The sequence below is a fragment of the Passer domesticus genome, chromosome 2, assembly GCF_036417665.1.
Source record: "Passer domesticus isolate bPasDom1 chromosome 2, bPasDom1.hap1, whole genome shotgun sequence".
In the NCBI taxonomy this organism is placed as follows: Eukaryota; Metazoa; Chordata; class Aves; order Passeriformes; family Passeridae; genus Passer; species Passer domesticus.
Genome location: NC_087475.1, coordinates 40,813,060 through 40,834,460, shown reverse-complemented (window position 1 = coordinate 40,834,460; position 21,401 = coordinate 40,813,060). Strand labels below are relative to the sequence as shown.

At 39.8% G+C, this 21,401-nt stretch overlaps 1 protein-coding gene across 5 annotated transcripts in view; it reads right to left on the bottom strand.

Moving 5' to 3' along the window:
* STK24 (serine/threonine kinase 24) overlaps positions 1-20,397 on the bottom strand; it is a 51,340-nt gene extending 30,943 nt beyond the window's left edge. The window contains exons 1-2 of one of the 5 annotated variants that reach the window (XM_064408410.1): positions 20,032-20,397; positions 8,647-8,877 (exon numbers count right to left, since the gene is read on the bottom strand). In XM_064408410.1, coding sequence (XP_064264480.1) covers positions 8,647-8,877; positions 20,032-20,073 — 273 coding nt within the window. In that variant the 5' untranslated portion in view covers positions 20,074-20,397. Of the gene's footprint in view, positions 1-8,646; positions 8,878-19,534; positions 19,555-19,638; positions 19,751-20,031 lie in introns of those variants that run through there. The other 4 variants (XM_064408413.1, XM_064408412.1, XM_064408411.1 and 1 more) reach the window with 4 other exon arrangements.
* Between the last annotated feature and the right edge of the window lie 1,004 nt (positions 20,398-21,401).

The following is a 21,401-nucleotide window of genomic DNA, read 5'->3' as shown; positions in this document are numbered from 1 at the left end:
ACCTCAATGCCACATTAATACTCTCTTTCTCATTATTTCAATTAATAATTGAAATAATTAATTTCAATTATTTCTGTAAGAAGTGTAGCAGTTAATGCACAAGTTATGGAAGGACATTTGACACAAGATTACATACGATTAGAAAGCGATGCTGTGTCATCCTCATGTGTATGGTCAAACTAAATACAGGGCTTCATGTTACAGGTAATCCAGAATTAAGACATTACCAAAACCTGTGCTACTTTTCTCTCCCCCCACCTCCCTGTTTTTAAGCCACCCAAGTCTACCATTATTTTATTTATATTTTTTTTGCACCAGACCTAGCAGTTTCGTAGACACAAGTCAGAACTGGCTGATCTGTTAGTGCTCTTTTCAAGGTTGTTTTTGGGAGGGATGGGAAAAGATATTGAAGAAACTTGTTTCCCAGATGAACCAAGTAATGATGTAGCCAACAGATCCAGCACAAGTTACATGGCAGGAAGGGGTAAGCAGGATGGGGAACAAGATACTACTGCTGCCTTTTCCATACCTGTTAGATCTGCCTAAAAGGAAGTACTGAGATGTGAAAATACACCACACATGCCATACAGAGATCAGCAATCACAGCAGTACAGAGGCAGCTGTTAAGGCCATCACAAGGACAACACAAACATATTGCTTCCAATAAATGATATTTCACATTAAGCTTTCTAAATTTTTATTTAACGCAAGATCAGAATAACATGATACAGTTAAGTACTTACGCAAAATATAGTTACTACAGACTCTCCATTTTCTTTGACATATAGTAGGTGATGACACCCAACCTTGATATACTTGTACAGTAAGAATTACTTCGCCATAAAAGGCTAAAAGTGCAGAACTGATTACACTGATGAATGGCAAAATTCTTGAAGACACTATTGTTTACTAGGCACATTTCTAAACAGATGTGAAAAAATAAGGCATTATGATGCAGATGCCAGAAAGTGCTAAAAATCCTTCCAACTGCTAAAGGAAAATACTGGAATAACAAGTTTCTAAAACTACAATTTGCAACAGTCTTTGAATAAAGACAATACAAACCAGGGACTTTTTTATCATTAAGAGCACAGCAAATGACTACAGGGAAAGACAGTAGTAAAGACTATGGACAACAAAGGTTTAGGGTTCAGGGTAACATCTCTGAAATAAGAAGAGACCAAACTATTTTAAATATGAAAACAGGACTTCACAGCAAAACAACATGACTCTAGAAACAGAGTTTATGGGTTCTCTGGCATCCTTTTGCCTTTGTCTTATTCATGGCTACTAGGGGCTCTATAATGGAAGCTTCCTACTTGTTCTCTCAACCAGTAGACTGAGAAAGTCTGAGGGCCTACCAAAACCATTACAGAAACCTTCTTGCTGCCTCCCTCTGAGCAGTCCAGCCAGATGTCATCCCCACATTTACTACGGATAAATGAAGGCAACACTCATTCAAATTCTCTGCAGGCCAGGGCTGCCTAATGAGAACAGAGGGCTACTGGTCCTTCAGAAGAAGAGTAAGCATACCAGAACACAGGCTGGCTCACAGGAAAGTGGGCCTCATTTTGTCATTTTGTTCCTAACTTTGCCACAAGAACAGAATTTGCAACTCCAGCTGCAGGAATTCCTAAAGGTGAAGATAATTCCCTCCAGCTTTGGTCAAGAGAATGAAGAAGGCATTTCAGGACTTCAACCCCTCATAAAATGCAATGACAACATGGTTACAACTGTAGCAGGAAAAATGAAAGATGGTTACAGCTTTTTTCATTTAATCCTGCCTAAATGAGTCCAGAGGACAATGGGGCTGGGAAGGGTGTGGAGCACAAGTCTCATGAGGATTGTCTGGGGGAGGCAGGAGAGAAAAGGAAGCTCAAGGGAGGCTGCAGTGAGCTGGGGGTCAGTCTCTTCTCCCAGGTAACAAGTGACAGGATGAGAAGAAACAGCCTCAAGTGTACCAGGCGGAGAAATTTCTTCCCAGAAAAATTTCTTTCACTTTCTAGAAAGGATTGTAAATCACTGGAACAGAGTACCCAGGGAAGCAGTAGCCATCAGCCCGGAAAGCATTCAGAAAATGTGAACACATGGTTTAATGGTGAACAAAGTGGGCATGGTGGTAAGTTGATGGCTGGGCCTCATCTTGAAAGGTCCTCTCCAACCTTAACAATGTTATGACTCTATGGTTCTAACGCCCATCCAAAGTTCAGGGACTGTAGTTGCAAAAGTCAGCTCTGCAAGGGCTCGAGCTGCTGCTGTGGGGCTGGGCACAAAGCACAACAATGGATCATCAAGAAACTACTCACACGTTTCACTTCTCCCTGTGCTGAGGTAGCAGCCCCTGTTGCAGGGGATTCTACAGTCTTAAAGTTAAGCAGGAAAAATCTCTGTTCTGTCCCCCACCCCGATAAGCATGATGAAACCTGCCAAAGGCTGCCTGCTATATCAAATGATGACAAAATGCACCAAGTCCATTAACTACTGGCTGACCCACAGCATACATTTAAGGTCACATCAGTACAGAGATGCTCATAAATGTTCAAGCAAACCAGTTAAACCTGTAAAGCAAAAGAACACCAACTTTAAACTTACTGAAGTCCCACATAAACACCCACATTCCAGGTTACATTACCTAGAATATTCAACACATCCACATTAAAGTTCATGAGTCTCCTAAAGCATTCAAGCTCAGGCTTCTTTAAATTCAGCAAATACTGACACAAAAAAAACCCCCAAAAACCTGCTAGTGGCATAAAACCCACCTCACATAAGCTGTTCCAATATTTAAGTTGTCTACCCTTTAAAACAGTACACAAGATTATCTGATGAAATTTGCTTATCATGACCACTCAACAAGTACATCTTGTCATAGTTTGGCATAACTGATTAGAAAGCACTAAACTATCAGAAAGGGCTTTCCTATACACACATTGAGCCACTTCCAACCTTCTCTTGAAAAAACAAAACCCAGTCTGAACTTCAGGCATCCTCCAGAATACAGGCTTCCCAAACCTTAAACTGTTCCTGAGAAGCTCTTTACTGACTGCATTGCAGTTTTCCAGCCCACTGCGAACTGGCCACGTTATTCTGAGTATAACTGATCCTGTGTATACCAAAGCCCTAACCAACACCACAAGACTTGCCACGGCTCAGCCACAGCACCAACCTCACATCGATCTGATTACCAAAAATAAAACCGCACATTAATTTCAGAATCACCATATTTCATAAATAATTTTTTTGTTCTTGCAGGAGTTCATTTGCCAGAACTCACTGTACTACAGAATTCAGTTAATTAAACTTCATAAAGGCACTTTTTTTTTTTTCATTAGGGTAGACTGTGTCACTGATAAAAGCTAACCAGAAGCTATTTTCCGTGTTCTTGCTGTCTACAGAAACACCAGCTTGACTTTCAGCAGTAGGTATATTACATCCTAGACATGAAATAAAAAGCCATGCAGGTTTTATGTAACACAAAGCCTAAAGCTGAAATTATTGGCAGCTATTCTTTATGACCTTCTAACACTGCTTTCTGTATTTTTGTTTTAATTCTTAAAACACATTTATAAAATGAGAAGCTGTCTGTGTGAAATAAAGGGGGAAATATACTGTAAGTCTTGTTCTTCTTGGGTCACTAAATTTAACAGTTCAAAAGAGGGTATTGTCTGAAGCTCCTAAGTGTGCTACAAAAAAATATATTTGGAGGATGAAGAAACAAGCTTAGAGACAGTAATATGTTTTAAAATACATACTACAAATCTAGTTCAATACCAGTTTGATATCATTTGTACCTAGTTACAATGGATGATGGAACTACTTATAATTTATCTGCTCTGCCATTACGTGCATATGTACAGAAGTCTAAGATGAAGAAATGAAAGAATTTTTAACATATACATACACATAAACACATCAATCTCAGCTTTTGACCATATACATTTATCAACCTGAGTTTGGAGTGTAATGTACATATACATATATGAGAAAACATCAAGAGTCTTTAACCTCCAATGTTTTAAATATAAACACAAATTAATTTCATCATATATTTCTAAATAATAAAACAAGATCAAGAAATATAAAAATGTTATAAAGTTATAATAAAGCCATCTTTAAAGTTATTAACAAAACTGAAGAAACATCACCAGAGAGACGTCTGAATCTTGAAAATAAAACTAATTTCAAACAAGGACAGGAGAAACAGCCATAGAACCAAATCTAACTAACCTCTTGAAAAATTGGTGAAGCAGAATAAGATGCAAAAAGCAGAGCTGACAAGTTTCTAGACAGAAAAAGTTTTAGAATAAGTAGCATAGCAATACTTCCTAAGAGTTCCAGCTCAGCAAAACTCAGAAGAGACAGCAAATTGCAGCAAAATTTATAAGAAATTTTTAAAAAATTAACAAAACAAAAAGAATCCCTGATCCATTACAAGGAAGAATGTGGATGCTGTTAACCTAAAATCTAAAGAAGTAAACAGATCCAGAGAAGTTTCATGAATTAATTCTATAAGGATCTAAAAAGAACTGCTATTCTTCTAGCCTTGGAGCATTTAATCAGATCATAGAGGAACAGATGAACATTTCATTTGGAAGACAGCAAGAACTATTAACACAGGTTTTTAACACACCATGGCAGACAAGGAATGGCAATCCCCGTAGATATCTGCACCTATGTAAACCATGCAATTCACTTTAAAGGCAACACTGCAGTTGCTTAGTATATACAACAGACAAAAGACCTTTCTTCCCAATAGAATAGGAACATTAGGACATTGTATTCAAAAAGGCAATGCCCTTAGAAAAGGGCATTTCCATTTCTGTTTTATATACATACATCTTGATTTCTGACAAAAAGGTGTACCACAAATAAATTTATATTCTGAATGACAACCTAAACTGGTACCACGTCACTATTGCTTTTGCTCTATTTGCATGAACTCTGATCACAGCAACTGCACACAAACCTCCAAAAACAGATGCACAGAAAAAAGTCTGGAAGGAATGCAAGACTTGCTTTATGAGAGCAATAAGTTGCTTCTTATTTAAGACTCATTGTGCTAATGCAATAATATTTCATATTAACAGAAATGGCTTTGTTTTTGGATATGAAAGAAGAATTTGCTATAAACACACTTCCAAAATATTCAAATAGGATATACAGAGAATTGCAGAGTAAGAAAATTTAACAAGGCTTTTGGGTATATCACACTATTCTAGGTAGAACCTAAAAATTAACCAGTGTTTTTAAAAAGTTACTAGAACAAAGAAACTTTCATTAACTCATTAAATCGTAATAGTTATTTCGAGCTGTCCTACCATGTACATCATGCAGAAGGCACCAAGAGCTTGAAAAGCTCTTCTCACATCATGTCAAGACAGCAAGAGGCCTCAGGCAAGCACAGTGGTAATATATAAGCCTTCTAAAATTTCTAACAACAGGTTCCTGAACACACTGGCATATAAAATCACCTGGCTTAATGGAAGAAGGTGTGGAGTAACACAGAATGAAGAACAACATAAAGATTTCTCAAAAACAGATGATTTGGTTTACTAAAAAATAAACAAAAAACTCAAGCCCAAAACATTCTGCCTACTTAGAGAAAGGATAGCAATTCCAAAAACAATTTCAATCTGTCTGCCAAAATAATTAACAGAAAATCAAATTAAGAGTTCCCTACAAACAGTAACTCTTCCTATCCAACCTCCATCAGAAACATGGTCAACATGCATGAGGCTGCACAGACTAGAGGATGACAACTGGTGAAGTGGCAGGCAATATAAACTGAGATCCTATGGTTTTCCTACTTGCTTACTTCAAAGAAGTTTGTTCTGTGACAAGACATAATTATCTTTCTTCTAATTAGTGCTAAACTCTCCAATAGAAGAAATAATGTCTCCTAATCACTCAACACATGGAAAATTAATGAGTTGAACATTCTCAGTGATGGATTATCTGCACTGTCAAAAACAGAGCTAAAAGATGGTCAGACCCTTAGAACTACATATGGCAGTCCTGGCTTCCACACACAACAGAGACCTGCAGCAAACAAACTTAGATTTCTAGCCAAGAATATGAACAAATTCATTTAAATATTAATATAAACCCATTTGTGTGTGTATATATATATGTGATGACACAGTATCTCTACCTGATAACAAGACCTCACTCTTATTTTAGAAAGCAAACAGAACTGCAAAATGTTTATTTTACAAAGATTCTACGACTTATCAGCATCATCTAGTAACCACCACACACTAATTTTTAACAGCATAAAGAAATCAGCTTTTTGTTTTGAAGACCAAAAGTCCTGCAGTAGCAAGTGTCTTAGAAACAACACACATCCACAAAGAACTAAAGCAAGGAGTACATGAGTAGCTTCACATTCTACTAGTCGTAGAAAGAGCTGTACCTCACTGCAAAAGTAACTGAGCCACACACAGCCACTATTGGTGCTGTATCTTGGAACGCTGACACAAGCTGGAAAACTCACAGGCTACTGCACTGAACAGAAAAAGGGATATGAAAGGTATCAGAAGGTCCCCCTCACAACAATGAGCACAAAAATCCTTTCCACCCAGCCAAACTCATTCAGGGTACAGAGCCCTACAATCTCGTCACACTTTCCACCAGGAAAAGCAACCACTGCCATAACACCTTCAAAAAGCATCAACATTCACTTAGTTCAAATTTGAACACTGGATTTTCTTTTTCAGCCTCATTGTAATTATACACATTTTTAAAACTAATAAGAGGTTTTCCCATGAGACTTTTTCTTATATTCTATTTCTTATACTGTAAGAGCTAACACCCCTTGCTGGTTTCTCATGTGGACACAAACAACACCAAGGGAATAGGAACATTCAATATCAGGGCTCTGGAGACAAGGGTCTGGAGGCCCAGGTTGTTTTTTCCTTAATTATGCCAGTTTGGGCAAATGATGAGAGCAGAAGTAGATTTACAAAGTAAACTGGCTGCATCACTGGTGCTGGCAACAAGGTTTTGGTTTAGGACTCTGCTGATTGGAAGAGATGGAACCCACCTTATGAAACAGGTCACATAAGCCTTTGCCAACAGAATGGCCAACCTGGTAAAGTGAGCTTTGAACTAGAAGTGGGAGAAGAGGAAAGGACTGTGTGACAGACATTCCCTTGCACCACTACTGAGCCACACACAAACTCAAATACCTCTGTGAAGTGCTGGCACACCAATGAAGGCAGTAGAGGGAACAGGAATTTGAGATCTCTGTGCAGTTACAGGGCTTTGATCTCATTGCAATTACCATGACATGATGGGACAGCTCACACAGCTGGAATGTCACAGGGAAGGGCTACAACTGTTTAGAGCAAAGAGACCAGGAAGGCACAGTGGTGCAGCTGCCATACTTCATTTAACTATCAGTCCTCGACAGTATAATCTCAAAAGCATGGTAGAAGCCATGAGGAAAACTTTATCCCATTTACTGTGCTCAATTAACTACCTTCTGATGCTTCTGAGATCAAACCTATACCTAACACAGAAGTCCAGCTCTGGTAACAGGTTATCAGGTCTAAAAACCATTACCAAAGCCCTTCACTGGGAAGATACACAAGCAAACTGGTTCAGAGCACAAGGAAGAAAGGAAAAACTGTCTCTCATTTGAGTAACACATATCCCAGATTCAAAAAAGTCCTTTTTTCTTTGGAAATCAACTGGCAATCACAGAAATACAGAGAGAAAGCAGGGTCACCCTTTCAGAACCTTCATGTCTTTGCAGATAAATAGAATACTTCTACAAAAGCAAAAGCAGACTGAATAAAGTACTTTCTGCCTACTTCTAACTTCAAATCCTGCCAAGACAACAATCTCTTATCTAGATTCTCATCTCACTGTCATAAAAGAAAGAGCTGTTGAGACGGGAACAAAGTCTGCCCAAGGAATAAAGTAATACCAAAAGCTTCCAGATACTTCCACCACCTTAAAGACGCAATAAATCATTACATCCATCCAATTAAAAACAATAACAAAAAAAGAAAAGCTTAACAGAAGAGCAAGCTATCTGGCACACTTCAAACTGAATCCTGACAATAATAATAATGTGGTAGTGGGAGGAAAGGGAAACAAATTCACAAGACAGTTAACAGAAACCCCTTCCATTATTAGTGTCACTTATGTCTAATGTGCAAAATTATTTACTTTCAGATTTTAATTTTTAAATCACTCAGATTAAGGCTGGGTTCAGTCTGCTCAGAAGAACAACCAAAGAGCTTAGAATGATCAGGGATCAAACCTTGACAAAAAATTTCAAGCTTCACAAAACAACTGATACTAATTGCTTTTAATGTTTTGACAACTCAAATGCAGACTTAGGTTGAATTCTCTGAATTTAAATTAACTAATATTAAGAGAATCTAAACATATTAGAGCTCAACAAACTCATGTTATTTAAAGGGGTTTTTGTACAGAAATAGCAATAGACGTGCATCTTTCCTTATTAAATTCTGTCACTTCACAAAATGTAGTAACTCATTCTTTCTTTAGAGTTGAAAGGACAAAAATATATTTTTGAAGATTTGACAAACCTCACCAACAAAAACAGGCACAACTGGATAGCCTGGAAAAGAATTACCTGTAAAATCAAATCACCACCATCTGTGAGTATCTTACCTTTAAATAGGATCCATAATATTTAGTTACATATGGACTGTCACACTGACTCAACACCGTGATTTCTTGTTGGATGTCTTCTATTTCATCTTCTGCTTCTTCTAGGTCAATAATTTTTATAGCAACAACTTTCTGAGTCCGATTGTCAATTCCTTTAAAAACTTCACCAAAAGACCCCTTACCAATTCTCTCCAGTTTCGTAAACAGTTCTTCTGGATCTGCCTTCAGAGTCTGTTAAAAAGAAATATAAAAAGACAAGTAGCTCAGTATTTGTAACAAAATGTGCTATTTTTAAAGGCAACAAACACTTCAAATTCTGCATAGTCCTATTTATCTAGCTACCTTTTCCTATCTCCATAATTGTTATGCTATTTCTAAATCCCTTATATGCACACACTGATATGTTTCTATTTTGCTGTACATAAAGAACAAATTTAATACTGTCCATGTGTCAGGGTTTTATCCTATCTGGCAACAGGAAATAGTGCCATCTCAATTTCTCTTTCTTTGCCAATAAAGAGTATCCAGAATGGAAGATCATTACAAAGATTTGGTTTTTATTAAAAGCAAATAGATCAAACACCACTACCTATAAAAGTAAGCCTTTAGTCTAACCTTTTCTCTTTCAATTAGCTCCCTCCTAGATCCCAGAATCCCTCTTTCATATTTTTCTCGTATCTCATCCTGCCAAGGATTTCATTCACCTTCTTCAGTGCACAGACCACTATTTGCTTTTGTTTGTGTGACAAAGAATCCTCTTCAATTTTCTCTTACTAAGGATCACCTGCACGAATAGCCATGCTTCCTCCCTCTCCCTGATGCCACGGTTTTCTCAATCAGGATTTATTTATCTTTTTCTTCATCTCTCAGTTGCGTAAAGTCATTCACTCCTAAAAAACATCCTGTTCCCAGCTTTCTTGATTTGAGCAGTCACATAAAAGCCACGAGTGCTCACCTAAACATGCAAAGGTAGGACTGAGGGGGACCATGCTGCCACATTTGCTTTTTCTCCACTATTAAGTATTCAGTTCACTATTGCTTCTCACTTTGAGTGCACAGATGGTAAGTTCCACAGTACACCTTCTAATCTAACAGCACGGAGTCTCACTAGCTAACAAAACATACATACATTACAACTACAGGGGGGTTGCACTGTATGACCTTTAATGAGCTCTTCCAATCCAAACTTTTCTATGATTAAACTGAAAAAGTCATAAAGAGAGGGAACAGTCATAAAATTAAGAAAGACAGGACAGGATTGTTTAGAATCCGGTCCTTAAAAAATAAAATTAATACTTTAAAATACTTCAGACATTGTGTTTTTAAAAGGATGACACTCATGCTAGCAAAGTGAAAATACGTAGTTCATACAGAAAAAGGCTCATACAAGAAGAATTCAGTAATGCCTAAATAAACATAAAACCACAGTTTATGCTTAGCTGAACTGTGTAGTAGCATGAAGAGGGGATTGAGAATTTCTAGGTGACCACTGACAAGCACTGAAGCAACATTTTCTTTAACAATTAAATTTAGCATATAAAGCACCTCCCATCTATACTTTTCTGCTCTCACATCTCAAAGTCACATAATTAACCCACACAGCTGCAAGAGGAAGATAGCCTAGAACACAGTTTCTCCAGAGGTATCTAAATTTCACAGCTGAAAGAGGTGCTTTGAGGACCAGGTAGCTGGGTCTGACTGAACCCAAAGATAAACCCACTTGGTTCTCAAAGCACTTTATCATCATCTGGCACAAACTGGGAGTACAACTTTTAGTACTTTAAAGCTGTAAGACATCACAGCTTTCAGAGAGTCATTCCAGGAACACATCACTGGTGAGATCAGCCCAAAGCAAAAACTCTAATGTACCTACTGCACAACTTCACCAGCCCCAAGAAATTCCCCCTGCTTTACATCTTACTGATCCATCCTTTTATCCAAAGTCAGTTTTGGGAAGCAAACAGAAGGGCATAGGGTTATTTCACCCTCTTGCCATTAAAGGAATGGAGCAACAGACCCACATCCCTTCCACCAAAAGCAGCTTGTTCCTCCATTAATTTCAAAGTCAAGAGAACAACATACCATTACACACTATTAAATATTACATAATATGGCTATATATGTATATATTTATGTATCTCCCACTTAAGAAACCAGACCAGGGCACTTCATGTTTTCCCACAAACAGTCATCCCTCAGGTGCACAGTAACCCTTACCAACACTTCCAGGGACACAATTTCTAAGAGATCACTAAACTACAAACCAAATTGTGCTTCTTCTCATACCTCACAGAATGCTCTGCTCTCAATATTCAAACCAGTCTTCTCTGAGAACTCTTCATGAATAAAAATAACCTTAATACCAGCATCAGATGTTTTCCCTTGTGGAAAACAATTATCTGTCTACACTTTCATACATCCTGTGCTGGAATTTGAGATGATGTGCTGTAGAGAGCTGTGCACACCTAATCCAACCACACAAGCCTTCTAGTTCCTTTCACTAGCCACAGGAATCTGAGCATTACATCACCACAAAGGCATCTGGGTAAACCACAAACCAACCCCAGTTGCAGCTGCCTAAAACATTCCGTGTTTCACCTCCTGAGACTAAAAAGCCAGCACTGCTCAGTTGCAGTGCACTGCAGTTGTTCATATGGAGAAAATGCAAGAGCTACCTGCCAGCAGCTTTTTTAAGTTCTGCTGGCTGTATGCATACACCCCCTATTTTCCCTTTTCCCCTCAACAATCTATGACTATCATATATTAAAGCTCCTTGTTTCACAGCACCACATTCTTCAGAGACTTTCAGGAACCTCACAGCTTCTTTTTTACACTTTCTGACACTTTTTTACAGTGTCAAGCTCCTGGGATTCTGGTGTTAGGCTGGCAGTTCTAAAAGACAACTGTAAAAGCGAATTAACAATTACAGAAAAGTGAAGAAGATAACTTGCTGGAAGATCAAAGAAGAAGGGAACAACTGTTCGCTTAAATTTTTATAATCAAAATTTTGCAGCCATTTTGAAATGTTAATTGTTCAATAATAACACAACTTAATGGGATCAAAATCATTATCAATAATAATATTATTTCAGAAGCTTCCTGTGAAATGAATTAAACATTTTAATCCTAATTATTAAACAAACAAATCCTTCCTTCCCAGTTCACAACTTTTCCTTTGTTTGTAAACACATTCCTTTGTTCTAAAATGTAGCAGTTGCCATTCCTGAATCTTCTTCTGAGCAACAGGAGGTAACAGTTGCTTCAAAAAACCCAAACAACACACTCTTGCTCTGTAAGAAAGGTCTCCGTTTTCTTCTCAGAACACCAGGTGTTTGAAGTGAGAGCCTTAAACCCTTGGCAACCTGTGTTTTTGCAAGAACTAAGAGCTGGTTTCTTTAATGACCTGCTGTCTTTCAAAAATACAGAGATCAGGTCTCCAGACACATAATGAACTGCTTGAATCTGAAAGTGCATGAATGGCCAATTCCCACCCTTTTTTCCAAAAATCACGTCTGGAAAGGATTCTTGCCAAATTTGATTTTGCTTGGTTTTCTAAATACTTCCAACAGAGACAAAATAAACAAATAGCTTTATAAATATTCTCTCTACACAGCTACACAGAGAAAATTACTTCCACAGACTATAGTTTTGCTGACTCTATTCTTTGCAAACTTTTACTAAGCATAGAGCTTACTCTTACTAATATTAAAATAATGGCAGCTGATAAGAGAACTTTCGTGTAATGGAGCACATCAAATATTGCTAGAAACCACAGATGAGAACATCAATATCTGCTGTAAATGGGTAAAGCTGATCACCTTGATAAAGAACTAGATCTCTACCACTACAACATTTTTTTTCAAAGCTTATCACAGAATACATACAATTCAAAAACAAATTATGGAGCATTCAGATTGAATTATTCCAGAACTTTCGATTTACACAGACACTTGAATTACTTTGCTTTTTATTTCAAATAGTTTTTCACACTTCTGAACACAAACTGCGACCATCTTGTCTCACAGTCCAGCTTGTTCAGCCATGCAGAACAAAGTCCTTTTCACCATAAGCAAAGCCACCATTCATCCAATAATTTGAGTAATCTCTCTGTACTTGTTCCACATTAGATTCATTACTTTTGACCTTAATCAGCCAGAAAAACATACTCCATTTAAAATTAACTCTTCTTAGTACCTAACAACACTGTTGCCTACTTCTACAGAATAAAAATAGTCCGATACATTCTCAGATCCTATTTGTTCAATTTGGTCTCATTGCTCAGCTGCAGCCAAATAAACCAAATTACCTCCTCCTAATGCTCTGTATTTCCAACTAATGAGCTGCCAGACTTTTGCAAAGGCTCTTTGTAACCCTCATACTTATGACAAGCTGCACTTTATGCTGTTTTGTTCAGTAATTCCAATCCCCAGGGTTGCACAGTTCTTCAGCACTGCCTTTCACATGTAACAGGTGCCTTTAAATTTTGTCTTTTTCAGGCATTGCCTTTTTCTACACAAAGGTCACTTTTCAGTCAGCAATTGACAAGAACAGTCCTGGAGAAACCAGCAGTGTCACCCACTTCGATACCACCTCTGCAGTATCCTCTTCACAGTGAGGATTACACACACCTTGCAACATACTTATTTTTATTAATCCCCAATTCTCATTCACACTGTCCCTCAAAGCTCAACAGAATATGTCACTGTACTTTAAACTAGTTAGATCCAACTTTATCCATAACCATTCTGAGTGAAGATACAGCTTTGAGTCTTTATCCACATCTCACTCCAGTTCTTATTTCTAACCTCTTTTTATGAAGAGTTGTTCCAGTTATTCTAGAAAGCATTAAAAGTATTTCTCTTTAAATGACAAGAATTATAAAGCATCTCCATAATTCAAGTTCTTAAGCCTTACTGTGCAACTGATTGTACTTGCAGATCTGTTACGTCTCTTTGCAGCTTGTTTGAAATAGACAATCATCTTCCAATATCTCATTTTGTATACTTTTCATTTCACCAAATCAATTTCCAATTTTTCAGTCCAATTCTCATTCTCTATCAAGTCTAACCCCAAAATCTGATAATCTGAAGAGGTTCAGAGATTTCTGGGGATTGTTTAGCTTGGAAAAGAGAAGCCTGAGCAGCTAGAAATTTTAATCTGTGTGACTACATTCCATATTTCTCACTTTCCTTCTCCAATACTATAATTATTCAATTCAGACACATGCTACCATAAGGAAATTGCTTTTTTTCTGGGAGAAATACAATATGCCAAAAATATGGAGAATTAGCAATAGCAATACTTTTAACTCTCAAGAAAAAGGATCAACTGCCGTAAATTTTGCTTTGAAACTTCAATGGGTTGAAACAGGGGAGAGAGAAAGCAAAAAATAAAGCTGTAAACTTTGTATCTCAAACACTGAAGGTAAAAACATTTAGCATGAATCACTATGGCCTACTAACACTCATATTTGTCACACAGTTAACTCTCTTGTTCTGATTTCTAATTATATGGAAACAGGGTGTAAGCAAGTTAGCCTATCATAAAAGTATTCCTCAGCCCTTGTATAAATCTCTTTCCACTTATTTTCAAGGAAGGTGCACTTATCTTACATTCAGAACACAAAATATTCGATTCTTTATCAGTAACACAAATATGCAAAGCATGCTTCCAAATTTCTAATTAACCAATACTATCTTCTGGGTGCAATGCGGCCTGCACAAATCAGTCTGAAACTTTCTGGTATTTTTCATCCAGAAAACTGCTTAGTGTACACCCCTAAGAGTTTAATACCAAAATAAATAGTTACCTAACTGTAGCCTGATTCCAGAAAACATATTTAATTGGAATTTTTTATGAGTTTTTAGTGCTACATCACAAAAAAATTTCATAATGCCGTACCTGACTTCCTTCCTTCCATCCATTACACTTCTAAACTGTAAATTACTGCAATTAAAAATCCCTCCATGCCTTGGGCACACAGTGATAACACACAAGTATCAGCAGTATGTACAGTACAGCAGTGAAACACAAGATGTATTTTAGACACCAAGAGAAAGATAGCTAAGGAAAAATGTCCCAAAACCAGTTTTAGAATAATGTCTCTCACTTGTTTACACTTGCTAAAAAGCTAAAACTTCCTCGATGAAAATTATTCTTAATTAGTTCAGCTACTGATAAAAAGAAAAATAAAAAAGTAGCTCTTTAGGGAAAACCCCATCATTATGACAAATGGCTGAATAAAGAATGCTAATAGAAGCAATTAGAAAGTTATGTTGCATTAATACTACTTGAGAAAAGTAAGAAAAATAGTGAATTTTAGGTTCTACAGTAATCCCATAATTTGAGGGAAGACTCTTGTTGCACCCAATTTATCTGACAGAAAACCCAGATGTCTGTCTGGGTTTTCTGTCAGATACAGAAGCTGCCCAAGAAGCTGGCAAGCAGAGCAACTAAGAATACAATAAATTCTCCTGATTCAAGCCTCACTTTTTATCAAGCTACACTGCAGAAGGCTCTTAGTTCTATACTAATATACAACAGCACAGTCTGACATTTGCACATACCTACACATAGAAAATTACCCAGATCAACAAAGAACTTACAAGTAAAAATAGTTTTTTTATAAAGCTGCATCCACACAAATTATTAGTTTCAGGCACACAGAATACCTGTGTTCTGAATTAAACAGTACTCCACAAAAGGTGTATCCTCACAAAAGCAATAACCAGATCAAAACCAATCACAGTCATAGGACACCAGGTTGGAAGGGATCTCAAGGAAAATATGGTCCAACCTTTCCCAGCAAAAACACAGTCTAGACAAGGTAGCCCAACACCCTGTTCAGGCAAGACTTAAAATTTTGAGTCCAGCATTGGGGAACCCACCATTTCTTCAAGAAGATTATTCCAATGGCTAACTGTCCTAATTGTGAAGAATTTTCCATGTGTCCAATCAGAATCCTCCCCAGGTGCAATTTGTACCTCTCATCCCTCATCTTTCCATGGGATTCCTAGTAAAAAGGGAGTCTCCTTCTTCTCTTCAAATACCTTTTAAATACAGGAACATAGTGATAAGGTCTCCTGGGCCATCCTTTCTCAAGGTTAAACACATCCAGCTCTCTCAGCCCTCCCATGTGAAAGGTTTCCCAGTCCTCCAGTTATCTTTGTGGCCCTTCTCTTGATCCTCTCCAGCTGTCCACATCATTTTCTGTATAGAAGGGACCAAATTATTACAGGATGGGTGCAGTATTTTTTATTACTATTAATTTATATTTGATGCCTTGTTGACTTGTCCATCAGTATTTTGTGCATCTTCTATTCCCCTTCCCATCCCACCCACAAGAAAGGGAGTATGAGAAGAATTTAAGCAAATTTTGAAAATGCAGCCAAGATACGTTTTCTACTTCAGAAACACAAAAGATGCCACTATGTAAAAGCTGACATCAGAGCTTTGTACACCACTCCTAACACAAGGCCTGGTATTTAAATGTGTCTGCTGCATCAGTAGCCTTTTGTCTCTCTGGGGAACAAAGATGCCAGCTGGCTGAGAGGGTACCTTACACACACATGAAACTTGCCACAACACAGGGCCAGGGTGACTGGTCTAGGAGGACACCTGAAGGACACAGTCGCCATGAGCTGCATCTATTTACCTATTCTGGAAGGCCACACAATGGAAATAGGTTTTCCTGACTCTCAAACAGCTCCATACATCTACTACATAGTGCTGAAACAGCCTTTGACTACAAAGTGAGAAGATGACCACTTCTTTTTCACCAAATAAAACTCTTCTGTCCTGGAACCCAAGGGCTGGGCTTGTAATATGTCACAGAACCAAGACATCTGTATCCAGGATATTTTAAAACTGATTAGTCAAGATCATAACAGTCCATGGATCTGTCCAGTATTTAGGTACTCTAAGTTACTGCAAGGTTTTTGTCAAACTGTAACATAAACAGTAACAATGAGCACAAACTCTCTCAAAAAAAACCAAACCAAAACTGGGGAAAGCTAAAAAGCTAATCTCCTCCACAGAAGCTGCAAATGGAAAGCAGGAGAAGCTAAGTGGCCTTTCCACAGTGCCTTTGATTTAGCAACACAGTATTTTGCAGTTACCAAACACAGGGCTCACATAGGAAGCGCTTAAAACAGTTGACTGTGAAAGGAGAATGAGTTACAATAAGGAAGACAGTAATATCTATAGTGTGTAACTACAAAAGAACAGCCATGCCAGATCAGAACAAAGGATCCTCTAGGCCAGGACACTTTTCCTACAACAGTCAAAAGTGAACATCTTGGGAACAGCACAAAAATAGACAAGTAAACAGCAGCATTTCCCTAAACACCCTCCCAGTCTCCAGCAAACTGACACTTCAGACACTTTCTGTGCCTAAAATGGTGCCTTTATGCTTAAAAATCTTTTCTGTTCACTTGTCAAGTTCCCACTTAAATTTAGTTAAACTTCTAGCATTTCTTGAAGCAACACAGCTTGAATGTCAACGCTTATTTACATTTTGCATGAAGAACCTGCAGCTCTTGTACTGAAAATACAATGAAGAATGAATAAAAATAACTTACTGCATAAACATTGTTATTGCTACAAAAACAACTGAAAAGGGAGGAAGATAAAAAAAGGGGTTTATCACACAGAAGAGGCTTGTCTTCAAGATGATGGAATTTTAAAGCACCACAGGAATTTATTACCATAAATTTATAAACACAGTACTTGATTTAAAATACAGCTTCCTTAAAGAAGCTCCAGAGGCTTACCACAGCCTTGAAATGCAGGCCAGTCTAAAAATCAAGGTCGTACACACACACTTACTCCGAGCCAGTCTTGCAGGAATCTCACACATTTACAGGCAAACACTCTTCCCAGGCCACTTCCATAAGGCATGAAGAAGCAAGACAAGACATCCTCAGTTAGTCATGATGCAGCTTCACCCTGCACACTCAAACTCATATCTATACAGAGCCATCAAGACAACAGCAGCAAAAACTTTGAGTCCAAACTTAAACTGCACGCACAGAAATTTAGGTCAAAACTCAACTCTGTTTTTATTCAGGTTACAACATGCCCACTGTGCAGCAGACAGCAAATCTCAGGTTTTGACAACCTTCCAGCACCATCCTACATTTCCTCCACAGTTTTTCATTCCTTTGGCTCACTCTCTACCCACTCATTCTATGCATCACTCTTCAAACACCGATCAGACATCTTGCTTAGGGAGAAACACATCAATCCTTTATTCCTCTGCTCTGCTGACACTGCCATGCTCACGCCAAACAGCATTAATAAAGTGATGTCCCTCCAAGTGATTTTTTGGGGTCAAGAAGCTACCCCGCTCACACAAGCACAATGGCTGCTCTCCTGTGTGAGGACAGCGAAGAATGTCAGAGAAAGCTGCACAACTTGTCACTGACACTGCTTGCACCGTTTGTGGCAGAAGCGGGTAGGTGGGGAGGAGGGATCACACTACAGAAAAAGAAGAGATAGTCCCGTGATTTAGGCACTTTAATTATAACACAGGAAACTAAGCTCTATTCCTCTCTTCTACACAACGAAAAAGTCCCAAATCTTTTTCTTGTCTTAGCAGATGTCACACATTGTATGTACTTTACTCTTTGAACATTTATTTGGAAGTAAAATCAAAGAGAATCGTGTACTGAAAACAGACCTCTAGAAAAACTGCTATATATTCTGACAGAATGGAAATGGATATAGACATCTTGAACTGGGCACAGACAATTAGTGAGCAGCATTCACATTGCTCACAGACTTTGTGCCTCTGCCTATCAGCAGATCTCTAGTTTGGTGTTCTGGGGGTTTTCTTTAGACCATGAAAGTTCACACTTGAGCAACTCTCATAGTAATAGAACAAAAATCATGAGAAAAAAAACCACCATTTTGAATAAAACTATTTGAAGCAAAGTCCCAAATTACATGGACTGACAAGAACCCTGAAGATCCACGCATTTAGTACAGCTAACAGTACTACAAAGCAAATAATAAGTCCATAAAAAGCACAGGTCCTCAACTCATGCAGTGACATACATCATCAGTACACACATACTGATGGAATAATCTTCCTTCCCTCACTTCCAAGCAGCTACAAATCTGATTTTTAAATGCTAAAGTGTTATAGGTTCTGTCTCAAAATAGGTAGCTGTCTTATTTCAAATATGTCTCAAAGGAATAAAAAAAAGCCCAAACAATATCCATAGTCAACAAAGAAACCTTCATTTCTCTGTCTCTGGCAATCAGCAAACTGCTCATATTTGGAAGGTGAACTTGAACTCTCAACAGCAGGACCTACACAGCAATAAATTAATTAGCTCAGAGAGAGGGCCCACGTAGGCTACGGGGCATCCAGTACTATGTATGAGCACGTAATTCATGCTATGCCTAAGCATACAACATTTTCAATTCAAATCCTCAGATTTTGGAAAGAAAAGAGATTCATGACTTAGAATCCTGACTCACAATAAAACAAACCATGGTAAATCAATATTTAAACCAAATTATGCACAAACACTTTCAATCCAGGGAACAAATTTGAGAGAGACTCTTACATGTCATTCAGAAGTTATTCCTTCGGAGGTAAGGGCAAGAAAGTTTCTAATCAGATGTGGGAAATATTAGAGTAACAACACACAGATACCAATGACCTTAATGTTTTCCTAGCAGCAGTTTCCATTCAAACCAAGAAAAACGAGGTGTGGGGGGGGAGGCTCAGACTGAGCCAGCTCAGCCAGCACAAAAACGCACTAGTTATTTCAAATATATAGCTACGACACAGAAGGAGCAAATTCCACCGTATAACAACAGCAGCTGACCAGCTCTCGGAATCAAACACAGGAGCCAAACACGATCCCCGAGCACCCACCACGGAGCAGCACCACAGCCATGGGCACTGCAGCATGCGCTGAAGGTCATCGTTTCCAGGCCCTGCTTGTACGGACTGGCTGCACGTATGCTTCCCCTACGCACCTCAAACTAACGGGGCCGAAAATCGCCCACTGAGCCGCGGCTGCCTTCAGGAATTAAAACACCGCGGAGAACTCCCGGCCGGGGGAGGGGGCCACCCGCTCCGCTCCGCTCCGCACGCCCGCACGACAGAGCGGCTGCCGGGCACGGATGGAGGGAGGCGGAGGCACGCAGGGACCCGCCGGGCGGAGGGACCTCGCTGGGCTCCACGCCAAGCGCTGACAGCACGTTCCGTCTCCATCCCGCTCCTCTGCCCCCAGCCCAGCCCCCGCGGCCGAGCCAGGGCCCAGAGGCGCTTTTTCCCCTCGCCGCGTCCCCCCAGCCCCGGGAATCCCCCCTTGACACCCAGCCGGCCCGAGGTGCGTGTCCGTGCCTGCCCTTGGGGCAGCCGCTCACCTGCATCCCCGGCAGCCCCGCCTGCACGGGGGAGTGAGCCATGGCGGCGGCGGCGGCGAGGGAGGCTGGGAGGCAGCCGGGTCTCCTCAGGCGGCTCCAGGGCACAGAGCTGAGCTCATCTCCACGCTCTCTCACACACAGCACCGCCGTCCTCCTCCTCCTCCTCCTCCTCCTGGCCCTTCCCCCGGGCGAGCAGTGCCTGTGCGCCGGCGGTGGGAAAGGGGCCGTCCCAAGCCCGGGCTCTCCAGGCCCCCGTCACGGATGCAAAGGCGGCAGCGGCTTCCTCATCCCTCCTCCTCTTCTTCCTCCTCCTCCTCCGGGCCGTGCCGGCGACACGATGACAAACCTGAGGCGGGAGGAGGAGGCGAAGGAGGAGGGGGCGGAGCGGCCGCGGCGGCCCCGCCTGCCCTGCGCGGTACCTGCCCGCCCGCCGCCATGGGCGCGGCCGGCTCCCCTCACGGCGGGGCCCGGGCCCGGGCCAGGCACCGGCACACCGGCGCTCCGCCGAAGGCTGCGGGGCCAGGAAGCGCTTGGCTTGCTGTCAGAAGCTGCAGGAGCCCCAGCCCAAAATGCCAGTCGTGCTTGTCCTGTAGTTCCTAAGCGGGAGCAGAGTGGGTCAGCACTGCGGTCGCTCCCACGCTGAAGTTCTGCGTACATGCAAATCCCTTGAGAACTCGACAATGTTCTGTTCTTTGTTACAACTGGAATTTAGCAGCTCAGTCGCGCAGCTTCCCATGTGCTATGGGATACCCTAAGATTCTGTCCTTTTCCGCCACCACAAAAACCTAGGGAGTTTCATGAGTGTTAAAGTTTTTGAAACCTGTCAGTCCCAGTGGGCCTGGGATCCATAGGACAGCGAGGTTCACTGTCTTTTCAAACGATTTTTTAAAATGATGCGAGCATCCACTGCAACATAAGTTGCTTTTCATTAGATAATTACTAAAGTTTGTACATATCTCTTAACTGCAAGAAACATGTGAAAATAGAAAATGGCCTTATTGAAATGCGGTTGGAACTTCCACTGAAGTTTTTTCTATAGTTATGATAGTCTTTGTCTTTGTTGTCTTATGTGGGCTGAGTTATGCTACACAATCTGGCTTTCCTGAAACTTGGAGATACATAAATGTTCCTAAGATGTCTATGTCAGAGTATTATTCAAATAAAACTAGCCAACAGCCTTATGCAGACAAATAAGTGTGCCCACACACAGGCACATTGGTTTTTTACCTGAGAAAATAAACTAAATATACCAGTACAGTGAAACAGGAAAGGATGATGGCTAGACACTGAAAATTGAAATATTGAAATTCCTTTTTCAGTTGTTCATGAATGAGTTGAAAATTTCCTTAATGCTGGGATGGAGTTGAGAT